This window comes from Ranitomeya variabilis, chromosome 1, assembly GCF_051348905.1.
Source record: "Ranitomeya variabilis isolate aRanVar5 chromosome 1, aRanVar5.hap1, whole genome shotgun sequence".
Lineage (NCBI taxonomy): Eukaryota > Metazoa > Chordata > Amphibia > Anura > Dendrobatidae > Ranitomeya > Ranitomeya variabilis.
Window position 1 is genome coordinate 826,889,447 of NC_135232.1, and position 24,909 is coordinate 826,914,355.

General features: G+C 44.1%; 1 protein-coding gene across 4 annotated transcripts in view; it reads right to left on the reverse strand.

The window, feature by feature from the left end:
- Positions 1–24,909, reverse strand: part of CHRNB3 (cholinergic receptor nicotinic beta 3 subunit) — a 187,016-nt gene that overhangs the window by 114,453 nt on the left and 47,654 nt on the right. For 2 of the 4 annotated variants that reach the window (XM_077275419.1, XM_077275391.1), the window contains exon 1: positions 14,202–14,437. In XM_077275419.1, the coding sequence (XP_077131534.1) occupies positions 14,202–14,259 (58 nt within the window). In that variant the 5' untranslated portion in view covers positions 14,260–14,437. Of the gene's footprint in view, positions 1–14,201; positions 14,438–24,909 lie in introns of those variants that run through there. The other 2 variants (XM_077275409.1, XM_077275400.1) reach the window with 2 other exon arrangements.

Sequence of the window (24,909 nt, forward strand, 5' to 3'; positions counted from 1 at the left end):
AATTATTTATTTCTTTTGCACTATTCCTCTCTTGAGCAGCGTCCTGTCACTATGCTAATCAAACCACAATGACAGCGCCAACCGTGATCCAGCATTTATACAATACTTGGCATTGCTGTGATGGCTGTGGAAGTGCCCACAGCCTAAATGCTTGTTGATTGGTTACACTGCAGCCTTTCAACAAACTTTATTTGGTACTGAACCTGAACAGAAAAATGGACTTCCAAGAAAATGTCCGTGTTCGGCATTGGGCACTAGGTGTCCAGTAAGAACCCTGAACTTTACAGTTCAGCTTTGCTCATCCCTAGCTATATTCATTACACACTTATTCCAAGATAACTGAAGTTAACTGATAGAATGAATGGCTTCAGTTTGTGCATAGCGCTTAGTATTTATTCCCATTATAGAAGAAATGGGTATATCTAGAAAATGAATGTGGAGTGGCCAAAATAAGCCACATGCACAATATACAGCAGCAGATCGCATCTACAATACAAGCTATAATATATATAATACCATTACCCACAGTGCCTCAAAAATAATCTCAAATAATAATGTAATAATAAACTAATGACAGTAAAAGTCCTTGCAGACATAGTGCCCCATAATGCCAGCCATAAAGCTAAAAACTATAATGCCCGTAGCTATAATACCTACAGTCATAGTGTACATCACCACAGTGCCCAGTGCTATTTCCCAAATGAATATCCCCATATTGTGGTTGTGTCAGCTGAAACCCCGAGGAGCAATTGTATTGGTCATGCCTGCATAAAAAAATGTGATAATGGCATATAGCCCATTCAAATGACTGGGAGTCTTGTAACACAGTGATCCTCATTTATCAAAAACTTAAAAACAAAAAACCCACTTCATTCTTAAAAATTGAAAGATGCATTTTGATTGGGTTCCATGGGCAGACAAAGACAGTTTTTCTCGAGGATATTTTGGATAAATCTGTCTCAGTATGTAGTGGTGTATCTAGGGGGAGGCATTGCATTTACCCCAGGTGCAGCTGGTGGGGAGAGCTGCCATCAGGCCACCTGATGTGGCACTCCAAAGATTCTCCCAGGCACGTGATATTTTGGCACTCTCCTCCCCTTGGAGTGTGATTCGGCTGTTCTCTGAGCGAGGTTGTCGAACTGATGTGTGGCAAAACCTTATGGGGCAAATTTGTGAAAGGATAGTATTGTGGGAGAAATGTGTGAGGGAACAGTATGAGGGAATGTGTGGAGGGGACAGTGTGGTGGGAGACATGTGAGGGTACAATATGTGGGAGAGGTGTGAGGGGACAGTATTGAGGGGAATAGTCTGAAGAGACAATATGGGGGTAGAAAAATGTTATGGGGCACAATATAGAGGCTATTTAATGTGGGAGCAGTATAGAGCGGGTGCAGTGTGAGAACATAGTATAGAGGTGACAGTAGGCAGAAGGGGGAGTGTAAAGAAGGGGCACAATGTAGAGACTTGGTAGTGTGTGTGTGTGTGTGTGTGGTCAGTATAGAGAGGGGGCAGCTTGGGAGGACAGTGAATGCACACTATGAAAGGGACACTATGCAGAAAGAGGAAGTATGTGGAGAGGGCACTGTATAGCAACTGCACAGTATAGTGGAGACACAGTTTTAAGAGGAGGCCAAATATGAGAAGGAGAGGACAGTGTGGCAGTAGCACATCAAGGGGCAATTATTTAGGGGAACAGCATAGGGCAGATTTTTTTTTATTGGTGGGCAATATAAGGACATTGCTATTTTTAAGGACACTGTGTTGGGATGTGCTGTATAAGACCGTAGAAGATAGGAGTTTGCAGAGACAAACTTTAGATGAGAAAGGTCATCATGGCGTCTGGACAAGATGGAGAATATTTTAATCTTGAACATTAAAAGTTATATTTTATTTATGAAATCTGATCCTGCTTACCCCTGTCAACAGGGCTGTCATCACGGCATTACTGCCCTTTATGGCGTATGGGGCCTGGTGAGCTGAAGGGGGACCAGACCGGGCTCCCCTCTGCTCACCGGGCCCCAGGGGCAGGATCCTGCTGGTTCTGCACGGCAATAGTTCAAAGCCGCCAGCCAATCACAGGCCGGTAGCTGACATCGGCGAATCACTGTCATGCACCGGCAAGTCCGCGCCTCAAATAGATGGGGAGACAATGATGCTGGACCACAGGCAGGAAAGGAGAATTTTTTTTAAAAACTGCAAGCTGCAGTACAGAGACACATGGGGCAGGATCAAGGGAAAAATGTGGGGCAGGATGGAAACAGATGAGGCAGGGTCATGGGACATATGGGAAAGGATGGAGACAGATGGCACAATCATGGGACAGATGGGGCAGGATGTAGACAAATGGGGCAGGATGGAGACAGATGGAGCAGGATAATGGGACACATGGGGCAAGATGGAGGCGGATGAGGCAAGGCTCATGGGACATATGGGGCATGATGGAGACAGACGTGGCAAGATCATGGGACAGATGGGGCAGGATCATGGGACAGATGGGGCAGGATCATGGGACACGTGCGGTGGGATTATGGGAAACATGGAGCAGGATTGAGACAGATGAGGCAGGATGGAGACGTTAGATGGGGCAGGATGGAGACATCAGATGGGGCAGGATGGAGACGTCAGATGGAGCAGGATGGGAGAACATATGGGTGACAGGATTGGAAAACATATGGGGCACAATGAAGACACATGGGGCCAGGATGAGAGAACATATGGCTGGGGCCAGGAATGAGACACAAGAGGTCAGGAATAACACACAAGGGAGCCATCATGGTGGATATTTTTACTGCAGGAGCTAAGTAAGGGATATTATTTCTGTTGTGGTGTTTTCAAAGGGGGGGGGGTCCTGGTATCTGATGTAGAGTAGAAGTTGGGAAATATTGGGGAATGTGCTTTAGAAGCAGTGCTCTAGATAACTGTTATTTTCTGCAAAGATGAGTCCTGGTTGGAAGAAGTGATGGCGGTCTGTGCTGGATGAAGAAGAAAAGCAAAGCTGAAGAACTTCTACTAGAGATGGCACTGGTGAGTCAGTGTGTTTCCTGTACACTTACACTATACAAAATTCATGTGGATAATCTAATGATCACTGTATTACCTGTACACTATATAGTATATACAGTGCTCCTGTATGTAATGTCACTGGTGATCTCTGTATTACCTTTACACTCATGCTACATTCAAAGCTCCTGTATTTAAAGTCACTGGTGAACCCTGTATTACTTGTACACTGACACTATATACAGAGCTCCCACTGACACTATATACAGAGCTCCTGTGTATAATATCACTTATGGAAATATTAGTATTGTATTTTTTATTTCAATGACCAGTATTGCAGTATTCGGTCTCTATGTGGTGGTAATTGTTATGATCCGGTGACCTTGGAGCCGCATGAAACTTTCTCTGGAGTCGGTGGAACCTGTACTGACCGCAAATCCTGAACTAACACCGCAACTAGAAGCAGCCGTGGGGTGTGCCTAACAAACCCTAGACACCTCGACACAGCCGGAGGACTAAATACCCCTATAGATGAAAATAGGAATACTACCTTGCCTCAGAGCAGAACCCCAAAGGATAGGCAGCCCCCCACGAATAATGACTGTGAGTAGGAGAAGAAAAGACACACGCAGGTAGAAAACAGGATTTAGCAAAAGAGGCCACTCTAGCTAAATAGGAAAGGATAGGACAGAATACTAGCCGGTTAGTAATAAAACCCTTCCAAAAATATCCACCGCAGATAATACAAAAAATTCCACAATCTAACTAAAGACGTGGAATGAATATCTGCAACCCCAGAGAATCCAACAAGACTGAGAAAATACTGACACAATCTAAGCTGGACAAGAAAAACACAAAAGAATAGCACTGAATTATGAAGCACACAACATGTGTGCCACAGAAAAAAAAACCAGACACTTATCTTTGCTGATTTGGCAAAAAGGCAGGAGGAACCAGGCAGAGGTCCAACACCTCCCAACAACAATTGACAACTGGCAAGGACTAATGAATCCTGCACACCTAAATACCCCAGTCAGAACTGCAATCAGCAGACACACCTGACCAGGACTGCAACCCAGGGACAACTGCATTACCACCTACTACCACCGGAGGGAACCCAAAAGCTGAATTCACAACAGTACCCCCCCTCTTGAGGAGGGGTCACCGAACCCTCACCAGCGCCCCCAGGCCGATCAGGACGAGCCAGATGAAAGGCACGGACCAAATCAGCAGCATGGACATCAGAAGCAAAAACCCAAGAATTATCATCCTGGCCATAACCCTTCCATTTGACAAGGTAGTGAAGCCTCCGCCTCGAAAAACGAGAATCCAAAATCTTCTCAACCACATACTCCACCTCCCCATCAACCAACACAGGGGCCGGAGGATCAACAGAGGGAACAACGGGCACCACATATTTCCGCAATAAAGATCTATGGAAGACATTATGGATAGCAAAAGAGGCCGGAAGCGCCAATCAAAAAGATATCGGATTAATAATCCCAGAAATCCTATAAGGACCAATAAACCGAGGCTTAAACTTAGGGGAAGAAACCTTCATAGGAACATGACGGGAAGACAACCAAACCAGATCCCCAACCCGAAGCCGGTAACCAACACACCGACGACGGTTAGCAAAACGTTGAGCCTCCTCCTGAGACAACACCAAATTGTCCACCACTTGAGCCCAAATCTGCTGCAACCTGTCGACCACAGAATCCACACCAGGACAGTCAGAAGGCTCAACTTGCCCAGAAGAAAAACGAGAATGAAAACCAAAATTACAAAAAAAAGGCGAAACCAAAGTAGCCGAACTAGCCCGATTACTAAGGGCAAACTCGGCCAATGGCAAAAAGGCCACCCAATCATCCTGATCAGCAGACACAAAGCATCTCAAATAAGTCTCCAAAGTCTGATTAGTTCGCTCGGTCTGGCCATTTGTCTGAGGATGAAATGCAGAAGAAAAAGACAAATCAATGCCCAGCCTAGCACAAAAGGCCCGCCAAAACCTAGAAACAAACTGGGATCCTCTGTCGGACACAATATTCACCGGAATAACATGCAAACGAACCACATGCTGAAAAAACAACGGAACCAACTCTGAAGAGGAAGGCAATTTAGGCAAAGGCACCAAATGAACCATCTTAGAAAACCGGTCACAAACAACCCAGATAACCGACATCCTCTGGGAAACCGGAAGATCAGAAATAAAATCCATGGAAATATGCGTCCAGGGCCTCTCAGGGACCGGCAATGGCAAAAGTAACCCACTAGCACGGGAACAACAAGGCTTGGCCCGCGCACACGTCCCACAGGACTGCAAAAAAGAATGCACATCACGTGACAAAGAAGGCCACCAAAAGGACCTACCAACCAAATCTCTGGTACCAAAAATACCAGGATGACCAGCCAACACAGAACAGTGAACCTCAGAAATCACTCTACTAGTCCATCTGTCAGGAACAAACAATTTCCCCACAGGACAGCGGTCAGGTCTATCAGCCTGAATTTCCTGAAGGACCCGCCGTAAATCAGGGGAAATGGCAGAAAGGACCACCCCTTCTTTCAGAATGCCGACCGATTCAAGGACCTCAGGAGAATCAGGCAAAAAACTCCTAGAAAGGGCATCAGCCTTAATATTCTCAGAACCCGGAAGATACGAAACCACGAAATCAAAACGGGAAAAAAACAAGGACCATCGAGCCTGTCTAGGACTCAGCCGTTTGGCAGACTCGAGGTAATTCAGATTCTTATGATCGGTCAGGACCACAATACGGTGCTTAGCTCTCTCAAGCCAATGTCGCCACTCCTCAAACGCCCACTTCATAGCCAACAACTCCCGATTGCCGACATCATAATTGCGTTCAGCAGGCGAAAACTTGCGGGAGAAGAAGGCACACGGTTTCATCAAGGAACCAACAGAATCCCTCTGAGACAAAACGGCCCCTGCCCCAATCTCAGAAGCATCAATCTCAACCTGAAACGGAAGAGAAATATCCGGTTGGCGCAACACCGGAGCAGAAGTAAATCGGCGTTTAAGCTCCTGAAAGGCAGAGACAGCCGCAGAGGACCAATTCGCCACATCAGCGCCTTTCTTCGTCAAATCGGTCAAGGGTTTAACCACGCTGGAGAAGTTAGCAATGAAACGGCGATAAAAATTTGCAAAACTCAAAAATTTCTGAAGGCTCTTCACGGATGTGGGTTGAATCCAATCATGAATGGCCTGAACCTTAACCGGATCCATCTCCATAGATGAGGGAGAAAAAATAAAGCCCAAAAAAGAAACCTTCTGCACCCCAAAGAGACACTTAGACCCCTTCACAAACAAAGCATTGTAACGAAGGATCTGAAATACCATCCTGACCTGTTCCACATGAGACTCCCAATCATCGGAAAAAATCAAAATATCGTCCAAATATACAATCAAGAATTTATCAATATAAGTCCGGAAGATATCATGCATGAAGGACTGAAAAACAGATGGAGCATTAGTGAGCCCGAATGGCATCACAAGGTATTCAAAATGGCCTTCGGGCGTATTAAATGCAGTTTTCCATTCATCACCCTGCTTAATACGAACAAGATTATATGGGGGGAAGGTCAATCTTCGTAAACCAACTAGTCCCCTTAATCCTAGCAAACAAATCAGAAAGCAAAGGTAAAGGGTATTGAAACTTGACCGTGATCTTATTCAAGAGGCGATAATCAATACAAGGTCTCAAGGAGCCATCCTTCTTAGCAACAAAAAAAAAACCTGCTCCCAACGGTGAAGAAGATGGCCGAATATGCCCTTTCTCCAAAGACTCCTTAACATAACTCCGCATGGCGGTATGTTCAGGCACAGACAGGTTGAAAAGTCGGCCCTTAGGAAACTTACTGCCTGGAATCAAGTCAATCGCACAATCACAGTCCCTGTGCGGTGGAAGGGAACTGGACTTGGGCTCATCGAATACATCCTGAAAATCAGACAAAAACTCTGGAATTTCAGAAGAGGAAGAAGAGGAGATTGACATCAAAGGAGCATCATTATGAACCCCCTGACAACCCCAACTAGTCACAGACATAGACTTCCAATCCAACACAGGATTATGTACCTGCAACCACGGAAAACCCAGCACGATAACATCATGCAAATTATGCAACACCAGAAATCGACAATCTTCCTGATGGGCTGGCGCCATGTGCATGGTCACCTGTGTCCAAAACTGGAGCTTTTTTTAGCCAAAGGTGTAGCATCAATCCCCCTTAAAGGAATAGGGTTCTGCAAAGGCTGCAAGGGAAAACCACAACGCCTGGCAAACTCAAAATCCATTAAGTTCAAGGCGGTGCCTGAATCCACAAACGCCATGACAGAAAATGATGACAATGAGCAGATCAAGGACACCGATAACAGAAATTTAGGTTGTACTGTACTGATGGTAAATGAACTAGCGATCCTTTTTGTCCGCTTAGGGCAGACTGAAATGACATGAGAAGCGTCACCACAATAATAACACAACCTATTCTGACGTCTGAATCCTTGTCGTTCCGTTCTAGACAAAATCCTATCACACTGCATTGGCTCAGGACTTTGCTCTAAGGACGACGCCACAGGGCGCACAGTTCGACGCTCCCACAAGCGCCGATCAATCTGAATGGCCAGAGACATAGAATCACTCAGACCGGAAGGCATGGGAAACCCCACGATAACATCTTTAACGGATTCAGAAAGACCCTTTCTGAAAATTGCCGCCAAAGCATCATCATTCCATTTAGTCAACACAGACCATTTTCTAAATTTCTGACAATACAATTCTGCCGCCTCTTGACCCTGAGACAGGGCCAACAAGGTCTTCTCCGCTTGATCCATAGAATTCGGTTCATCATATAATAATCCTAAAGCCTGAAAAAAGGAGTCTACATTAAGCAAGGCCAGATTCCAGGGAAAATGCCCAATCCTGTGGATCACCACGCAGCAGGGAGATGACAATTTTAACCTGCTGAATGGAATCACCGGAGGATCATGGTCTCAGAGCAAAAAACAGTTTACAATTGTTTTTAAAACTCAAAAATTTGGACCTGTCACCAAAAAACAAATCAGGAGTAGGAATCTTCGGCTCTAAAACAGGAGTCTGAACAATATAATCAGAAATACCCTGTACCCTAGCAGCAAGCTGGTCTACACGAGAAGCTAATTCCTGAACATCCATGTTGGCACAAGACTCCTCAGCCACCCATAGATAAAGAGGGAAGAAAAGACAAAGCAGACTGCAGAAAAAAAAATGGCTCAACACCTTTCTTCCCTTCTTCTGAGATGCATTTAACTCATTATCGGCCAGTTGTACTGTTATGATCTGGTGACCTTGGAGCCGCATGAAACTTTCTCTGGAGTCGGTGGAACCTGTACTGACCGCAAATCCTGAACTAACACCGCAACTAGAAGTAGCCGTGAGGTGTGCCTAACAAACCCTAGACAGCTCGACACAGCCGGAGAACTAAATACTGCTATAGATGAAAATAGGAATACTACCTTGCCTCAGAGCAGAACCCCAAAGGATAGGCAGCCCCCCACGAATAATGACTGTGAGTAGGAGAAGAAAAGACACACGCAGGTAGAAAACAGGATTTAGCAAAAGAGGCCACTCTAGCTAAATAGGAAAGGATAGGACAGAATACTAGGCGGTCAGTAATAAAACCCTTCCAAAAATATCCACCGCAGATAATACAAAAAATTCCACAATCTAACTAAAGACGTGGAATGAATATCTGCAACCCCAGAGAATCCAACAAGACTGAGAAAATACTGACACAATCTAAGCTGGACAAGAAAAACACAAAAGAATAGTACTGAATTATGAAGCACACAGCATGTGTGCCACAGAAAAAAAAACCAGACACTTATCTTTGCTGATTTGGCAAAAAGGCAGGAGGAACCAGGCAGAGGTCCAACACCTCCCAACAACAATTGACAACTGGCAAGGACTAATGAATCCTGCACACCTAAATACCCCAGTCAGAACTGCAATCAGCAGACACACCTGACCAGGACTGCAACCCAGGGACAACTGCATTACCACCTACTACCACCGGAGGGAACCCAAAAGCAGAATTCACAACAGGTAATATGTGGTCTGGTCATGGTGTGGTAGTATTTGTTCCTTGTATGAACCATTATTGGTCAGTAAGTGGTGGTAATATGTGATCTGGTCACGGGCAGAATGGTGGCTTTGTGGTTAGCACTGCAAGGAGATTGTATGTTCTCCTTGTAAGTGCGTGGGTTTCCTCTGGGTACTCCGGTTTCATCCCACATTCCAAAGACATACTGTGTTGTGAATTCCGCTCTTGGGCTCCCTCCGGTGGTTGTAAGTGGCATTTTTGTGAATTCTGTTCTTGGGCTCCCTCCTGTGGTTTTGATTGGTATGGCTGCTTCTGGGATTTAGCATCAGCAGCTGTTTTCACTGATCGTCTTTCTGGCTCGGCTATATTAGTCTGCCTATTCCCTCATTCAATGCCAGTTGTCAATTGTTGAGCTTGGAGTCATGGCTCTCTGAGGATTTCCCTGCCATTCTGACCATTTCAGCAAAGCTAAGTCCTTGCTTGTCTTTTTGCAGTTCACTTGTTGTGGACTTTAAGAAATCAAATGGTTACCTTTTAGCAAAATAGGGCGCTACTAAATCACATCTACTGGCCATCAGTGGCAAATATATAGGGCACCCATAATGGCGGAAAAAATCGACTAGTTCAACGCTATTAACTTAAAATCATATAAGAAAAAATGCGTATAATGAACAATTCATAAATTAATCTTTATTGTAAACAAAACATAAGGGATATAATCCCCATGATATACAGTAAAACACACACACCTGGAAGCCACATGTGTGTTACATAGGTGAGCCAACAAAAATTGGTGGCACCACTCTGAGTGTGTACAGGTATCAAAGTAAAACAGGAACAAAACTGGACTATCGTATCTTATATATAAATGGTATCAGCAGATAGAAAAGGAGTTGAAAAAAATCCAAACGATAAATGAGATCAAATCATCACTTGCCTCCCATAGTGGTAGAGCCACTGTGACAAAAAGAGCTGAATATCCAAAAACAAATTAGGACTGGTATAACAAGCACATAGACCAGATAGTGATAAAAGTATCTTACCCAAAACACTAATAGACTGGTGCCACCAGTCTCTGAGTGTTTTGGGTAAGATACTTTTATCACTATCTGGTCTATGTGCTTGTTATACCAGTCCTAATTTGTTTTTGGATATTCAGCTCTTTTTGTCACAGTGGCTCTACCACTATGGGAGGCAAGTGATGATTTGATCTCATTTATCGTTTGGATTTTTTTCAACTCCTTTTCTATCTGCTGATACCATTTATATATAAGATACGATAGTCCAGTTTTGTTCCTGTTTTACTTTGATACCTGTACACACTCAGAGTGGTGCCACCAATTTTTGTTGGCTCACCTATGTAACACACATGTGGCTTCCAGGTGTGTGTGTTTTACTGTATATCATGGGGATTATATCCCTTATGTTTTGTTTACAATAAAGATTAATTTATGAATTGTTCATTATACGCATTTTTTCTTATATGATTTTTTGTTGTGGACTTTGTTGTTTGGCATTTTCTATGTTTTGCTCATTTGTCCAGCTTATCAGTATGGATCTATTTTGCTAAGCTGGAAGCTCTGGGCAGCAGAGTTTGCCCTCCACACCTTTAGTCAGGTGTGGAGATTTTTGCATTTCTCTGCGGTGGACTTTTTCTAGTTTTTATTACTGACTGCACAGTTTTCTGTTCTGTACTAATTCTGTCTAGCTAGTAGTGGCCTCCTTTGCTAAATCTTGTTTCATACTATGTATGTCATTTCCTTCTCCTCTCACAGTCATTATTTGTGGGGGGCTGTCCTATCCTTTGGGGATTTTCTCTAAGGCAAGATAGCTTTCCTGTTTCTACCTTTAGGGGCAGCTAGTTCTCCGGCTGTGACGAGGTGTCCAGGGAGTGACAGGAACATCCCACGGCTACTGCTAGTGTCTGTGTTAAGATTAGGAACTGCGGTCGGTATAGTTACCACCTGCTCAGAGCTAGTCGCATGTCGCTCCTTAATCACCAGACCATAACAATACTGATAGGGAATTTAGATTGTGAGCCCCATTGGGAACAGCAATGACAATGTATGTAAAGAGCTGCAGAATATGATAGTGCTATATAAGCAAAGCATAAAAATAAATAAATAAATGGTGTGGTGGTATTTGTCCCTTGTATGTGGTATTATTCAGTCACTATGTGGTCTGGCGATGGTGTGACGGTATTTGTTTTTTGTATGTGGTATCATTCGGTCACTATGTGGGGGTAATATGTGATCTGGTCATGGTGTGATGTATTTGTTCCTTGCAGGTGGCATTATTTGATCACTATGTGGTAGTAATATGTGGTCTGGTCATGATGTGGCTGTATTTGTTCCTTGTATTTGGAATTATTGGTCACTATGTGGTGGTAATATGTGATCTGGTCATGGGCAGAACAGTGGCTTAGTGATTAGCACTGCAAGGAGTTTGCGTGTTCTCACCATGTGTGCATGGGTTTACTCTGGGTACTCCGGTTTCCTCCCAAATTCCAAAGACATACTGATAGGGAATTTCATTTGTGAGCCCCATTGGGGACAGCGATGACAATGTATGTAAAGTGCTGCAGAATATGATAGCACTATATGAGCAAAGCATGATAAATAAATGGTGTGGCGGTATTTGTCCCTTGTATGTGGTATTATTCAGTCACTATGTGGTGGCAATATGTGTTCTGGCCATGGTGTGACGGTATTTGTCCCTTGTATGGGATATAACTGGTCATTTAAAAAAATAAAGATTAATAAAAATATACCTAAAAAGAGTATTGGATATTTTAACAAATGTTTAGTAGGTTAGAGTAAAGTAGGGCCCGGCCAGAAGAGGTCTCCTTGTCATGGTGGCGGCTCAAAAAAATCTTTCAGCCTAAGCAAAAGCTGCTGGCTGTGTATGTGATATGATGTTCAATGGAAAGTGGTAATATGTGATTGGTGAGGATATGGTGCCGAAGGGGAGTTTCTCCAAGAGTGGTCGGTGGGACTGTAGAAGGCTTGATGGATGGAGGCGGAGCTGGGGTAGAGCCTGGGTGGAGTCTCATGGGGTTCTAAAAATGTTGCCAATATCGGGCCCTGAAATTCTTGATGGCAGTTCTGCCTGTCAACAACTCCCAGTATCACCTTACCATTGTTAAGGACATGCTTGGAATTGTAGGTTCATGTAATACAAATTGCATATGGTGCTGACCTGATACTGCAATTGATTGCTATGCTAAGCTTGGTGCTATATTCATGTACTGATGATGGTTCTGGTGATTTATTCTTGTACTGATGGTGGTTCTGATCATATTTTTAGGTACTGATGCTGGTTCTGCTTATGCATTCATGTACTGATGGTGGTTGTGATGCTGTATTTTTGTGCTGAGGGTAGTTGTGATACTGTACTTCTGTAAGATGGTGGATCTGGTAATGTATTCTGGTCATGTATTTCCTCACTGATGGTGGTTTTGGAGATGTATTCATGTACTGACAGTGGTTCTAGTGATGTTCTTCTGTACTGTTGGTGGTTCTGGTGATGTATTCATATACTGTTATTGGTTCTAAACCTGTACACATGTAGCAATCCATAACTTGTCAGATAACCTGATCACATGACCACTCATGCGATTTTCATACTTCCGATCACGTGCCGTCTAGCTTTTCTTCCTGCTTTTCTCAATGAAGCAGGATCTGTAGTATTTCACTGAACATTAAGAGAATTATGAAGAGCAGCTACTTGGCACGTGACTGTAAGTATGCAAAATGCATATAAGAGGTCAAATGACGACTACTGAAACTCCTTAGGCTGTGTATACTGTAGGTTGTGTATAGTAGGGGGTACCAAACTGAGTTTTTGCCTTGGGTGTAGGAAAACCTAGATTCACATCAACATTATGCTTTTTTTAATTTTTTTCTGTGGAGGTCCCTCTATGGGGACAATACCTAAAACCTACTCCATCCATTCTCTATCTTGAGCTGCTTTCTATCCCTTTGACTGTAAATCCCATCCGAGTTTTCAATCATGGAATTTTATTGGCTAAACTCTTCCTCGTATGTAGCTTAGGGACATCAATGGTCACTCTAATCTCACTCCTTACCCCCGATACACAAATACACAATCGTGTTATAGGAGAACAGCTCAGAAGCTTATATCGCTTCGGTACGATGTAGAAAGACTCTAAATAAAATAATATTTCTAACAAATGTAACGATGAAAGTTTTAAGTTCAAAACTGGTGTGAAAAGCAATGTATTTATTGTGAAGCACAACGTTTCGCATCCCAGGGCAATGTTACACATAAACAAAGAGATCCATTTGGATCCCATTTTGTACTGTAACTCTCCGATATAATATGACAGAATATAAGTTGTGCTAGTTGGATGGCACAGATGTTATTTTCGTTTAGAAGGAATTAGTCAGGCGTTGGAGTCTGATGAATGTGTCCTGTAGCCATCCTCCGTATGGACTGCCATCCTCCAGTAATTGTGCATTAGTTTAATTTATACTCAGTACACAAAGTACGGAAATGTAATTATACCTTGGTATGTCAAGGGAATTTCTGCATCAATATTTCAATTATCCTTTGACACATTACCTGAGACACTTCCATATTGTAGTAATATATTTTTAACCATGTAACCATAAAGACAATCATCAGTAACAATAACAGTGTTGATGATCATGAAATGAATAAAGGTTGTTATTGGAATGAAATGTGTTTAATGTTTTGGGTGTTCTTGGATGCATCAAACATAGGAGACTATGAAACCGGGGACAGATGTACTTGTGTACAGTGCTGCTGAATATGTGAGTGCCATATAAGAGGCAGCAAGCCAAAAAGCTGAGAATTTACAATTTGTAATAGTAATCCCATTATAGGGGGACTCTCATAAATGTATGTTTCTTTAATGAAAAGCTTCCTAAAAACATAAGGTAGGCTGGTCAAATTATGGGCAATTCTACCAGCTTTGTTCTCACCATTGCCCATGTAGATAATGAGATTGTAATTGTGCCTGTGCTGAATTAAAGTTTCTGTTAAATGCTCATGACTGCCCGATAAAAGCCATATTGACAGTACAATACAAGAAACAAGTGTAACAATTACAGATCACTCACCAGAGTTGAGAGAAGATACCGTAATGAGTAGAACAAGGCAATGAGCCCGCAGGATCATATTCACCAAGAGTCGCCTTCAGAGCCAGTCCCAGTGATGTGCTGTCATAGAGCGGATTTATGTGACACCACAAATTAATCCTGGAAAAGATAGAGGAAGGATTTAATGCAGTTCCATCAGCATGAGAAATCATCAGAGCGTACTTTACTGTTTCAGCTGCCTCCTTGTCTGTGCTCGGATCCTATCCCCGGATCCTAAGCCCAGCCTCATTTAACCTCACCAATGCCTACTGCCTTTTGAGATACTATAATATCACAACAAAAGTATGAATTCAGGAGACTTCTATGCAGCCGAGTCACTAAGAGCTTAGCACATATAGAAAACAGATCACTAATATACTGGACTATATACTTATATTTAATTGGAAATTACTTAACCTTTTTATTGTTAAAAAATTAAACTGCACATTGGTAACACAAGAAACCATTCAATATTTAGCAGAAAAAATGAATAATTCACCACTACTAAGGTTATACACAATTCCCAAAAATATAATTTGAAGATTCAGGACCATAGCCAAGCAGAAGCCTAGTCCGTCGGCGCACCTGGCTAGCTCTACTGAGCCCCGCTACAGGTGATTGACAGGCCTCTGCTTATGTACACACAAGGGAGAGACCTGTCAATCGCCTGCAGGGGCACATGGAAGAGCTGGCCGTTTCTTCAAAGAAAATTCTCTCTGAAACGCCTGATTGTTCAGAGAATAATATACATGGCTGCATTCATGCGTCCAGGCAGCAATTCCTGTCCATAGTTTGGGCCTGACAGGTTCCCTTTAAAGATGACCTGTCATACTTTTTTTCACCTGTTGTTCTCTTGAATCTGACATTATTTTTATTTTCTTCGGTTATGTCTTTGGTTCCCTGTATATAAATCTACTGTTTTTATTGATATGGACATGGCCCTCAAGAAGACAGCCATGGAGAAGAGATGAGGCTCACTCCCACTGCGATAACAAGATTAGCTTTACATAGAGGGAAGACTGGGGCATAGCTAAAGAACTGAGAGAAGTAGGGGCAAAAGAAAAAAAATAAGAGATCAAAATGAACAACTCCACTTACGCCAGGTAAAAAAATGTATTTTTTATGGCAAGTTGGTTAAATTGCAGAATTAGAAAAACAGGGCTGCTTTACTCTGCAATCTGCATTACAACCCTATGTGGATGGTTTTGCAGCTCAGTCCAATTAAAGATGGCCTGGCACTCCGCCAATCAGCTGTTCCCAATATGGGCGGTTAGAAGAACTGCTCATATACGGAGAAGTAGCTTTGTAGACAGAATTGAGGCTGTGGTTAAGTACTGCCCTATTTATTTGAATAGGTGGCGGATGTGCAGTATCTGGCTGCAACCACTATACAGTCGACGGTTCTGTGCAGCTCCGCAACCGCCCAGTTCCGGATGCCGTCGACACCGGAAACAGCTGATTGGCAGGGGTGTCGGGTGTCCATGGTTAATGACAGCTGACTTGAAGGAAAGAGCCAGGAACAAGATACCAAAAGTTAGGAGCTTATTGAAGCTGGCTATAAGGTATGTTAAATCTTTTTTGCAGAGTTTTCGGAGAGGAAACTGAGCAGAAACTAAAATGTTTATGAGAAATTTTGAATTTTCGAGGAGGACTTGGAGAGTGTCCACTCAATGACTATGTGCACACGCCACCTTAAAAACTCAGATGATTCAAGTTTTTCAAGCACAGGGAACTTTAGAAAACTTTAAAGATTTTTCTTCCCCTGAAACATGCTTTATTTCATTTTTTCAGTTGTTCCAGAGTTTTTCTGACAGTTTCGTCCACAGGTGGTTTTTTTTAGGCTTTCCTTCGCTTTTTTGAATTCTTTTTTACTGTCGTATTAATGTTGTTGTTTTTTTACTCCATTGAACAAAAAAAGATGGGCTAATGTTTTTTTAAAACAAAAATGATGACAAAATGCTCAAAAAAGTCTTGTCGTCTTCTGGTCATCTTTTAAGCATTCTCATTGACTTGTATTGTAAAGTACAGAGCGTCTTCGGAGTGGAAGAAATCAAAATACGGGCATGTCACTTCTTATGTTTTTTAGTAACCTGAAGTGGTAAGGACATTCAAAAGACTGCATAAGCGCTTCATGTCGTTTTTACATAAAAAAGTACATGTTTAATCTTTTTAATGTTTAGTTAGCGGTATAATCCACCTCATTGTGTGCACATAGCCGCTTTCTGCTCCAAAACCTCCTAAAAAACTCCATGTGCACAAACCTAAATTGTAGAAGATGGTGACTAAGTAGGTTAAGTCAGTAATTAACCATCTTTGCAATGATAGGTGCCAAGGGACCTCATTGATCAGGCACTGAGCAGTCTACCCAATGAATTATTGAACAATGGTTTTCTGATGAAAATCAGAATTTAGATTTTCACACCACAGTTCATTTTCAGGTCCCACACCTAAGCATAAAAAAGGGATACCTAATAAAGGAAAAATCAGTGAAAGGTGGAGGTGGGGTAAATAATATGGCCCCATGCGATAAGGGAGTGTAAATTATGAGGGACAGAAGAAGGGAAGAGAGATCACCCAATAGGTTACTATAACCTCCTCACCTACCAGCGGAGGTTGGCACCCTCAATCCTGCGCAGTGGCGCCCCCACTCAACGACGGCTCTCCCTCCCTTTCCCTAAATGACCCTGTAAGAAATAGGGTGCACAGAAAAATAGCAGTAAAGTACCATATGTTGTTGATAATCAGGTAAATGTGGTACCCTGCTTCTGCTATACCATAAGGCACATGTAATATATCAGAAAGGGAGGTATTAGAGGCCCAAAACAGACACCAAAATCATAATATAAAAGTTAGGCAGGCACATACCTATATTGGGCATATTCCCAGATCCTACATATAAACTGATGCTGACATAAATGCATCATAGAGATTCATTGTGCAGTTTATAGCAAAGTTGCATATTCATATTGCACATTACCCAACAGATCTACGATTTTCCTATCACTCTTATATAAATCAAAAAGCCCAGAAACACAGAAGTGGGGTATAGAAGTCCCAGGTAGAAAGGTATAGTATGATGGGTGCTTTTTTATGCACTCCACAGAGAGAGGGATTTGATAGCCAAGTTACATATTCTGGTTTTTGCATTTACCCCAAACACAGTTATTTAAGGAATTGATCATATACATCATACATAGAAAAGAGGGGGCCAGTGTGCATATTTCTCGACATGTTTCCCCATAGGTTGGTTCTTCAGGAGAACATACATGCCTTCGAAGGGAGGACTTATCTTAAAAAAGATCATCAAAGGGATAGCGTGGGAGTGGTGCCCATCCGCATATGTCAGGGAGTCGGATACCGATACTATACAATTTTACACCTGTCCACCTGTTCTGTCCTACTAGGGCATAGCATACTACGAGAGACTTATAATGGAGGGTGTAGACAATACAGTATATTGCTCTCCCCATACCTTGTGTCCACATGTCTCTAGTTCCATTAGGTGGTTCATTATTATTCATTTCTGTACAACTGATTAATGAATAACTCATTGAACTGCCAGATATCACTATTTCATCCCAGGAAAATGAGTACTATAAAGGGCATCAATTTATCAATTCCTTTTCATTATCTAATAGGAATCCCGATGGCTTTCTATTATGTAAAATACAGTAAAATTCCTTTAAGCTACCTTCATACAAACCTTTTCATCATTTTTTTGCTTTTTTGTTGTGTTTCTAACTTTTGATCATGTGTTTTAATATCTGTGCTTTTGATTGCCTTTTTTAATTCATTGGGAAACATTTTTTTTACATGTTAGCAGTTACCTTTGGATAATAAAATTGCATTAAGTTTCAGTCTGAAATCTTCATTTCTTCATGCATTTTCAGACCCTAAGATGTGACGTTTGCAGCCTGATACAAGTTTCAGATTTTTTTCTCCTGGGAGTTTCTCTCCCAGTAATTTAGGCTGGATGTGAGGTCTCTGTATATCCTTGAAACTGCTATCTTCCCTTGCTTTTCTGTATCAGCACAGCTCAAGGACTCCATGTGCTCTGCTCCTTGTTTTCCTGCTGTATAGCCTGTTTTCTCTGCTCTACTAAAATGTTCTCCCTCTGTCCACAGTAGATCTGTTCACAACCCTATCCCTAAGGGCTTATACTCATTTGCGAGAAAAACGGACAAGTGCAATCCGATAAAAAATCGAATTGCACTCTGAACAATGTTATTCAATGGGTTACATCTCATCTGCGATTTTTTACTTAGCTGAAATCAGAAAAAAATTGCAGCATGCTGCGATTTGCCGCATATCTCGAACTGATGGCAGCCTTTGTTACGGTGCAAGCCCATTTTTTTCAGTCCTCATATCGGAATGTTTTTTTCGCATATATGGGTATGACCTCTGACACTGATAGAAAGGTGAGGGAGCAGAGATAGCCCCTAGAAAGTGTGGTGCAGTGACCCATGTTACAGCCAGTGGGCGCTGTGTGTGCGCTTCAGGTGAATTAGGGACTGGCATTATTGTAAATGGCCGGTATGTGTCGCAGAGGTGCTCTGCGCTGTAAGCTCAAAATGATATGGTTATGCTGGGACTTATAGTTCCACAAGTGTTTGTTTTTGTTATTTTCCCATAAAGTTGCATTGTTTATGTGGGAAAAAAATGTCACTAATTGTGGAATGGGCAGTTATTGTAAAGTGCTTGATCATAATATATTCCTGATTATTGGAAGCCTGCCTCCAGTATTCTGTATTTCACAGTGCAAATACGGACTGCAATGCCTGACTGACCAGGGGTCTTCTGTTCCAAACTACCAGCTTCAGGCCTCGTTCACATGACTGTAATTTCAGTCCGAGAGCTGCTCATGAAAAAACAGACAGCACTCGGACTAATGTTATTTCATGGGGCAGTGCAGATGAGCGACTTTTGACACTGACCGAATCTGTGTGTGCAAAAAACTGCAGCATGCACTAGTTTCTTCTCTAAATTGAATGAAACTCACCCATTCAAGTCTATGAATGCCCCCAAAATGTGATGCCATATGAAGCCACAGTTTAGCATCTGAGTTTTCTGGATATACCACAATAACATGGGAAACTATAAATGGTCTTGTAAATGATTAAAGGGGTTTTCCAATCAACAAATATTGTAATTAACCCCTTTCTGACCTCGGACGGGATAGTATGTCCGAGGTCAGATACCCCGCTTTGATGCAGGGCTCCGAGCTCACCGCCGGCGGTGAGCCCGCATCAAAGCCGGGACATGTCAGCTGTTTTGAATAGCTGACATGTGCCTGCAACAGCGGCGGGTGAAATCGCGATTCACCCGCAGCTATTAACTAGTTAAATGCCGCTGTCAAATGCTGACAGCGGCATTTAACCGGCGCTTCCGGCCATCCGACCAGAAATGAGCGCATCTCTGACCCCCATCACATGATCGGGGGTCAGCGATGCATCAGAATAGTAACCATAGAGGTCCTTGAGATCTCTATGGTTACTGATCCCGGCTAGCTGTGAGCGCCACCCTGTGGTCGGCGCTCATAGCACACCTGCAATTCAGCTACATACAGTAGCAGCGATCTGATGATCACTGCTATGTACGGTAGCTGAGCCGATCGAGTTGTGCCAGCTTCTAGCCTCCCATGGAGGCTATTGAAGCATGGCAAAAGCAAAAAAAAAGTAAAAAAAAAAATGTGAAAAAAATAAAAAATATAAAAGTTTAAATCACCCCCCTTTCGCCCCATTCAAAATAAATCAATAAAAAAAATATCAAACCTACACATATTTGGTATCGCCGTGTTCAGAATCGCCTGATCTATCAATAAAAAAAGGATTAACCTGATCACTAAACGGCGTAGCGAGAAAAAAATTCAAAACGCCAGAATTACATTTTTTTGGTCGCCGCGACATTGCATTAAAATGTAATAACAGGCGATCAAAAGAATGTATCTGCACCAAAATGGTATAATTAAAAACGCCAGCTCGGCACGCAAAAAATAAGCCCTCAACCGACCCCAGATCATCAAAAATGCAGACGCTATGGGTATCGGAAAATGGCGCATTTTTTATTTATTTTTTTTTGTAGCAAAGTTTTGAATTTTTTTTCACCACTTAGATAAAAGAAAGCCTAGACATGTTTGGTTTCTATGAACTCATAATGACCTGGAGAATCATAATAGCAGGTCAGTTTTAGCATTTAGTGAACCTAGTAAAAAAGCCAAGGGATTGCCCTTTTTTTTGCAATTTCACCGCACTTGGAACTTTTTTCCCGTTTTCTAGTACACGACATGCTAAAACCAATGATGTCGTTCAAAAGTACAACTTGTTTCACAAAAAATAAGCCCTCACATGGCCATATTGACGGAAAAATAAAAAAGTTATGGCTCTGGGATGGAGGGGAGTGAAAAACGAACACGGAAAAACGGAAAATCCCAAGGTCATGAAGGGGTTAATTGATCTTGGAATAAAAATGAGTTCTACAATTAGATGTTTAAAAAAAAAATGTCCCTGTGCTGAGATAATCTTATAAATGTGCCGCTGCTGTGTACTACGTAATGTCCGTGTCTCACCGTGCAGGAACATGGTCTGATCATACCACAGCTTGTCCAGCTTCTAACCAAAGCAACACTGCACATGGCGAAACAGGAGGAGGAAGAAGCTCTGCCACTAGGGAAGAATACCAGGGGCACCCCTGATACTTGCCCTGCACCACCCTGAGCTCCCTAGCGTCCCTAGATGGGTTCTTTCACCCTGTGCAGTGATCATGTTCCTATCCCTGTCTTACTCTAAGTACCACCCTGTTTAGTGAGTAGGGCAGTAGGATTGCTAGTCCTGCTCTAATGTAAAGACACAGATGGGAACTACAGTAGACAGGGATGTAAAATAACCCCAATCACACAAAAACACTCTCAAACATTTGAATGAGAAATCGGGAAGGAGAGAGTGAGACAAACCGCATGGGAATAGAGACTGGGAGACACAACTACCCGCAGATATCTCCTGAAACAACTCCAAACGACTACTCCTCTTTCAGCTATCTCCTCCAGCTCTAAACCAGGAAGCTGCAAGCTATCACTGGGAACAACTGAAGCTTAGAGGAGAGTATTTAAACCAGAAAGAAGTGATAAACTCAGAACAGCTGAGACCATGGGCGGACACACCGCCTGTTCAACCTGTGCAACCGCACAGGGGCCCAGAGTGGGAGGGGGCCCCGACGGGCATACAAAGCAATGAATGTGAATGACAGCTGGTGGTAGTATTACTGCTAACACGAGAAGCAGGGGGGCCCGCTCTGCTGCACGCATGTGATATGACAGTTAAACGGGCCCCCCTCCTCACCTGCTAGCATATATTATTCTGCTGTCCAGCCGGCTGTCACTGCTCTGGTCTGCGGTGAGGTGACGGGTAGCAGACGCTGGACCAGGAAGAGAGGAGGGAGGAGGAGGGAGGGGTAGGGCCTCTCAGCCACAGTGAGTCACTGAAGCTTGAAAGTTGCTCTGCTTGTGACTCACTGTTGCTGTGCACGGGCAGTAGTTCGTGCACTCTTCCCAGAGCCTCAGTGATCCGCGGAACTGGGTCTTTACATTACACATGAAAATGGGGGGTGAGGGGAGGAATTAATTAATCATTGGTCTAGGTAGGGGAAGTGCAGTGCCCCAGAGTCCTGGTCGTTGCAGTAATGTCGCTCTTCCACCAAGGGGAGTGATATTACGTCTGATGGTACTAAAGGAGTTCACCTTGCCAGGTATCACAAGTCACATACTACACTTCACACTCCAGTCCACCCCCCTGGGAGCCTTGCTCCTATATATTAGGGCACTCCTCACACTAGGGTAAAACTGGTGGGTTGGATAGGAAGTTAGTCAGACGCTGCCTGGGTTTTGACCCAGAGGGTTCCTGTCAGGCAGACAGGGGGAAAAGGAGGAACATCTGAGCTGCAGACAGAGCATCCCTGTCAGGGGTGGGATCCTGACAGAGGTCTAGCACGAGATAGAGAGCTACGGAGCTGCTCCTGCCCCACGTGCGGCAGCATCCTAAGGAAGGACAAGAAAGGAATTGTATTGTGGAGAGTGAGAGACAAAGTCACAGCACAAGGAGATAATACCGGGAGGAGTTCTGACCCAAGATCGGCAGCCTCCTTCTGAGGCGCGTAGCTGGTGGCCGGAACACCGAGGGAGTAATAGACTCTACGCTTTACTTCAGAGACTGGCAGGACAGTCAATTCCAAGTTGGCTGCCCGAACTTAATACCTAAGAAGACACTGTGGCAAATTGTGGGGGTCGGGGCGTCTCTAGGGTCCCTACAAACAAGCCCCAGGCTATCCCAGTCATACGGGTTGTCCTATCCATACCATCTGGGGGACAGAGAGGAAGAAATAGCATCAAGAACAATTACGAGAGTTGTGAGGACTATCCCGTGGTGCTCAGCAGGGAGGTACTACAACATACAGGCACTAGTAGGAAGGCTACTGATTTCCACCTGGATAAGGGAACTCTGGATGTGCCTTCGGACCGGCCGGACTCTGCCTGCCCTGTGATCAGTGCTCTGGACTGTGGATGCTGAAGCCTTCAGTAAAGGTAAAGAGACTGCAACCTTTGTGTCCTCGTTATTCATTGCTCCTTACATCGTCCACCATCACCACCTACACATCTGGGAAGCCCTGGGGACATACTTCACCTGTGGGAAGGTATACCATCTCGCTGCCATTCCATAACCCCAGCGGACCCCTAAGCAGCGTCGGTCACCCTGACCGAGTACCACAGGTGGCGTCACGAACACCGTACAGACTACACCTTTAATTTGGCACCCCTCAAAGGGCCACGGACCGGGTTGGGCCACCGTGACATCCCCCGAACCGAAGGACCCGGTACCGAGTACCCCATTGCCCTTACACGTGGGGGTGATCCAGAAGGGCCGGCCCCCCTGGAATAAATGTATTAAAATGATCGATCCACTATATAGGGGGTGGATTGAGATCTACAGAGCGCTTGGTACATGTTTAAGGTTATATAGAGTGCACAGTGACATTTGTGGATGGTTACCTCTCAGCCAATCACACACTGCCTTACACGCACATCTGTGATTGGCTGACAAGATGATCTGCAAGTGTCTTTTGTGCAGATATGACATCAATTGCATGACTGCTTTGTGTTATATTCAGTTGTTAAGTATGGAGCTTACATTTATTATTTAGAGTTGGTAGTTGTGTTCTAAACGGATAAATATTACAACCTATATCTATATACGGTATATAAGAGGCATCGTGATTACTCGCTAATCCCGCCCCCTGCACAGTAGCTCCGCCCCCACCACATCACCACACATAATCCTGCCCCCCACCTCATTACCACACACAATCCTGCCCCCACCACATTACCACACACAATCCACACCACATCATCACACACAATCTCGCCCCCCACATATCCCGCCCCCCACCACATCACCACACATAATCCCGCCCCCCCACCACATCACCACACATAATCCCGCCCCTTCAACACATCACCACACATAATCCCACCCCCCAATACATCACCACACATAATCCCGCCCCCAACACATCACCACATATAATCCCACCCCCCACCCCATTACCACACATAATCCCGCCCCACACCACATTACTACACATAATCCCGCCCCCCACCACATTACCACACATAATCCCAACACATTACCGCACATAATCTCGCCCCCCCGCCACATTACCACACATAATCCCGCCCCCTATCACATTACTACAGATAATCCCGCCCCCCACCACATTACCACACTTAATCCCGCCCCCCACCACATTACCACACATAATCCCACCCCCCACCACATTACCACACATAATCCTGCCCCCCCACATTACCACACATAATCCCGCCCCCCACCACATCACCACACATAATCCCTCCACCCCACCACATTACTACACATAATCCCACCCCCCACCACATTACCACAGATAATCCCGCCCCCCACCACATTACCACATAATCCCGCCCCCACTACATTACCACACATAATCCCGCCCCCCACCACATTACTACAGATAATTCCGCCCCCCTCACATTACCACACATAATTCCGCCCCCCACCACATTACCACACATAATCCTGCCCCCACTACATTACCACACATAATCCCGCCCCCCACCACATCACCACAGATAATCCCGCCCCCCACCACATTACCACACATGATCCAGCCCCCCACCACATTACCAAACATAATCCTGCCCCCCACCACATCACCACACATAATCCCGCCCCCCACCACATTACTACACATAATCCCGCCCCCCACCACATTGCCACACATAATCCCGCCCCCCCACCACATTGCCACACATAATCCCCCCACCACATTACCACACATAATCCCGCCCCCACCACATTACCACACATAATCCCGTCCACCAACACAATACCACACATAATCCCGCAACCCCACCCATCACCAAACATAATCCCGCCCCCCACCCCATCACCACACATAAACATCACCCCCCCACCCCATCACCACACATAATCCCGCCCCCCAATCCCATCACCACACATAATCCCGCCCCCCCACCCCATCACCACACATAATCCCGCCCCCCCACCCCATCACCACACATAATCCCGCCCCCCCACCCCATCACCACACATAATCCCGCCCCCCCACCCCATCACCACACATAATCCCACCCCCCCACCCC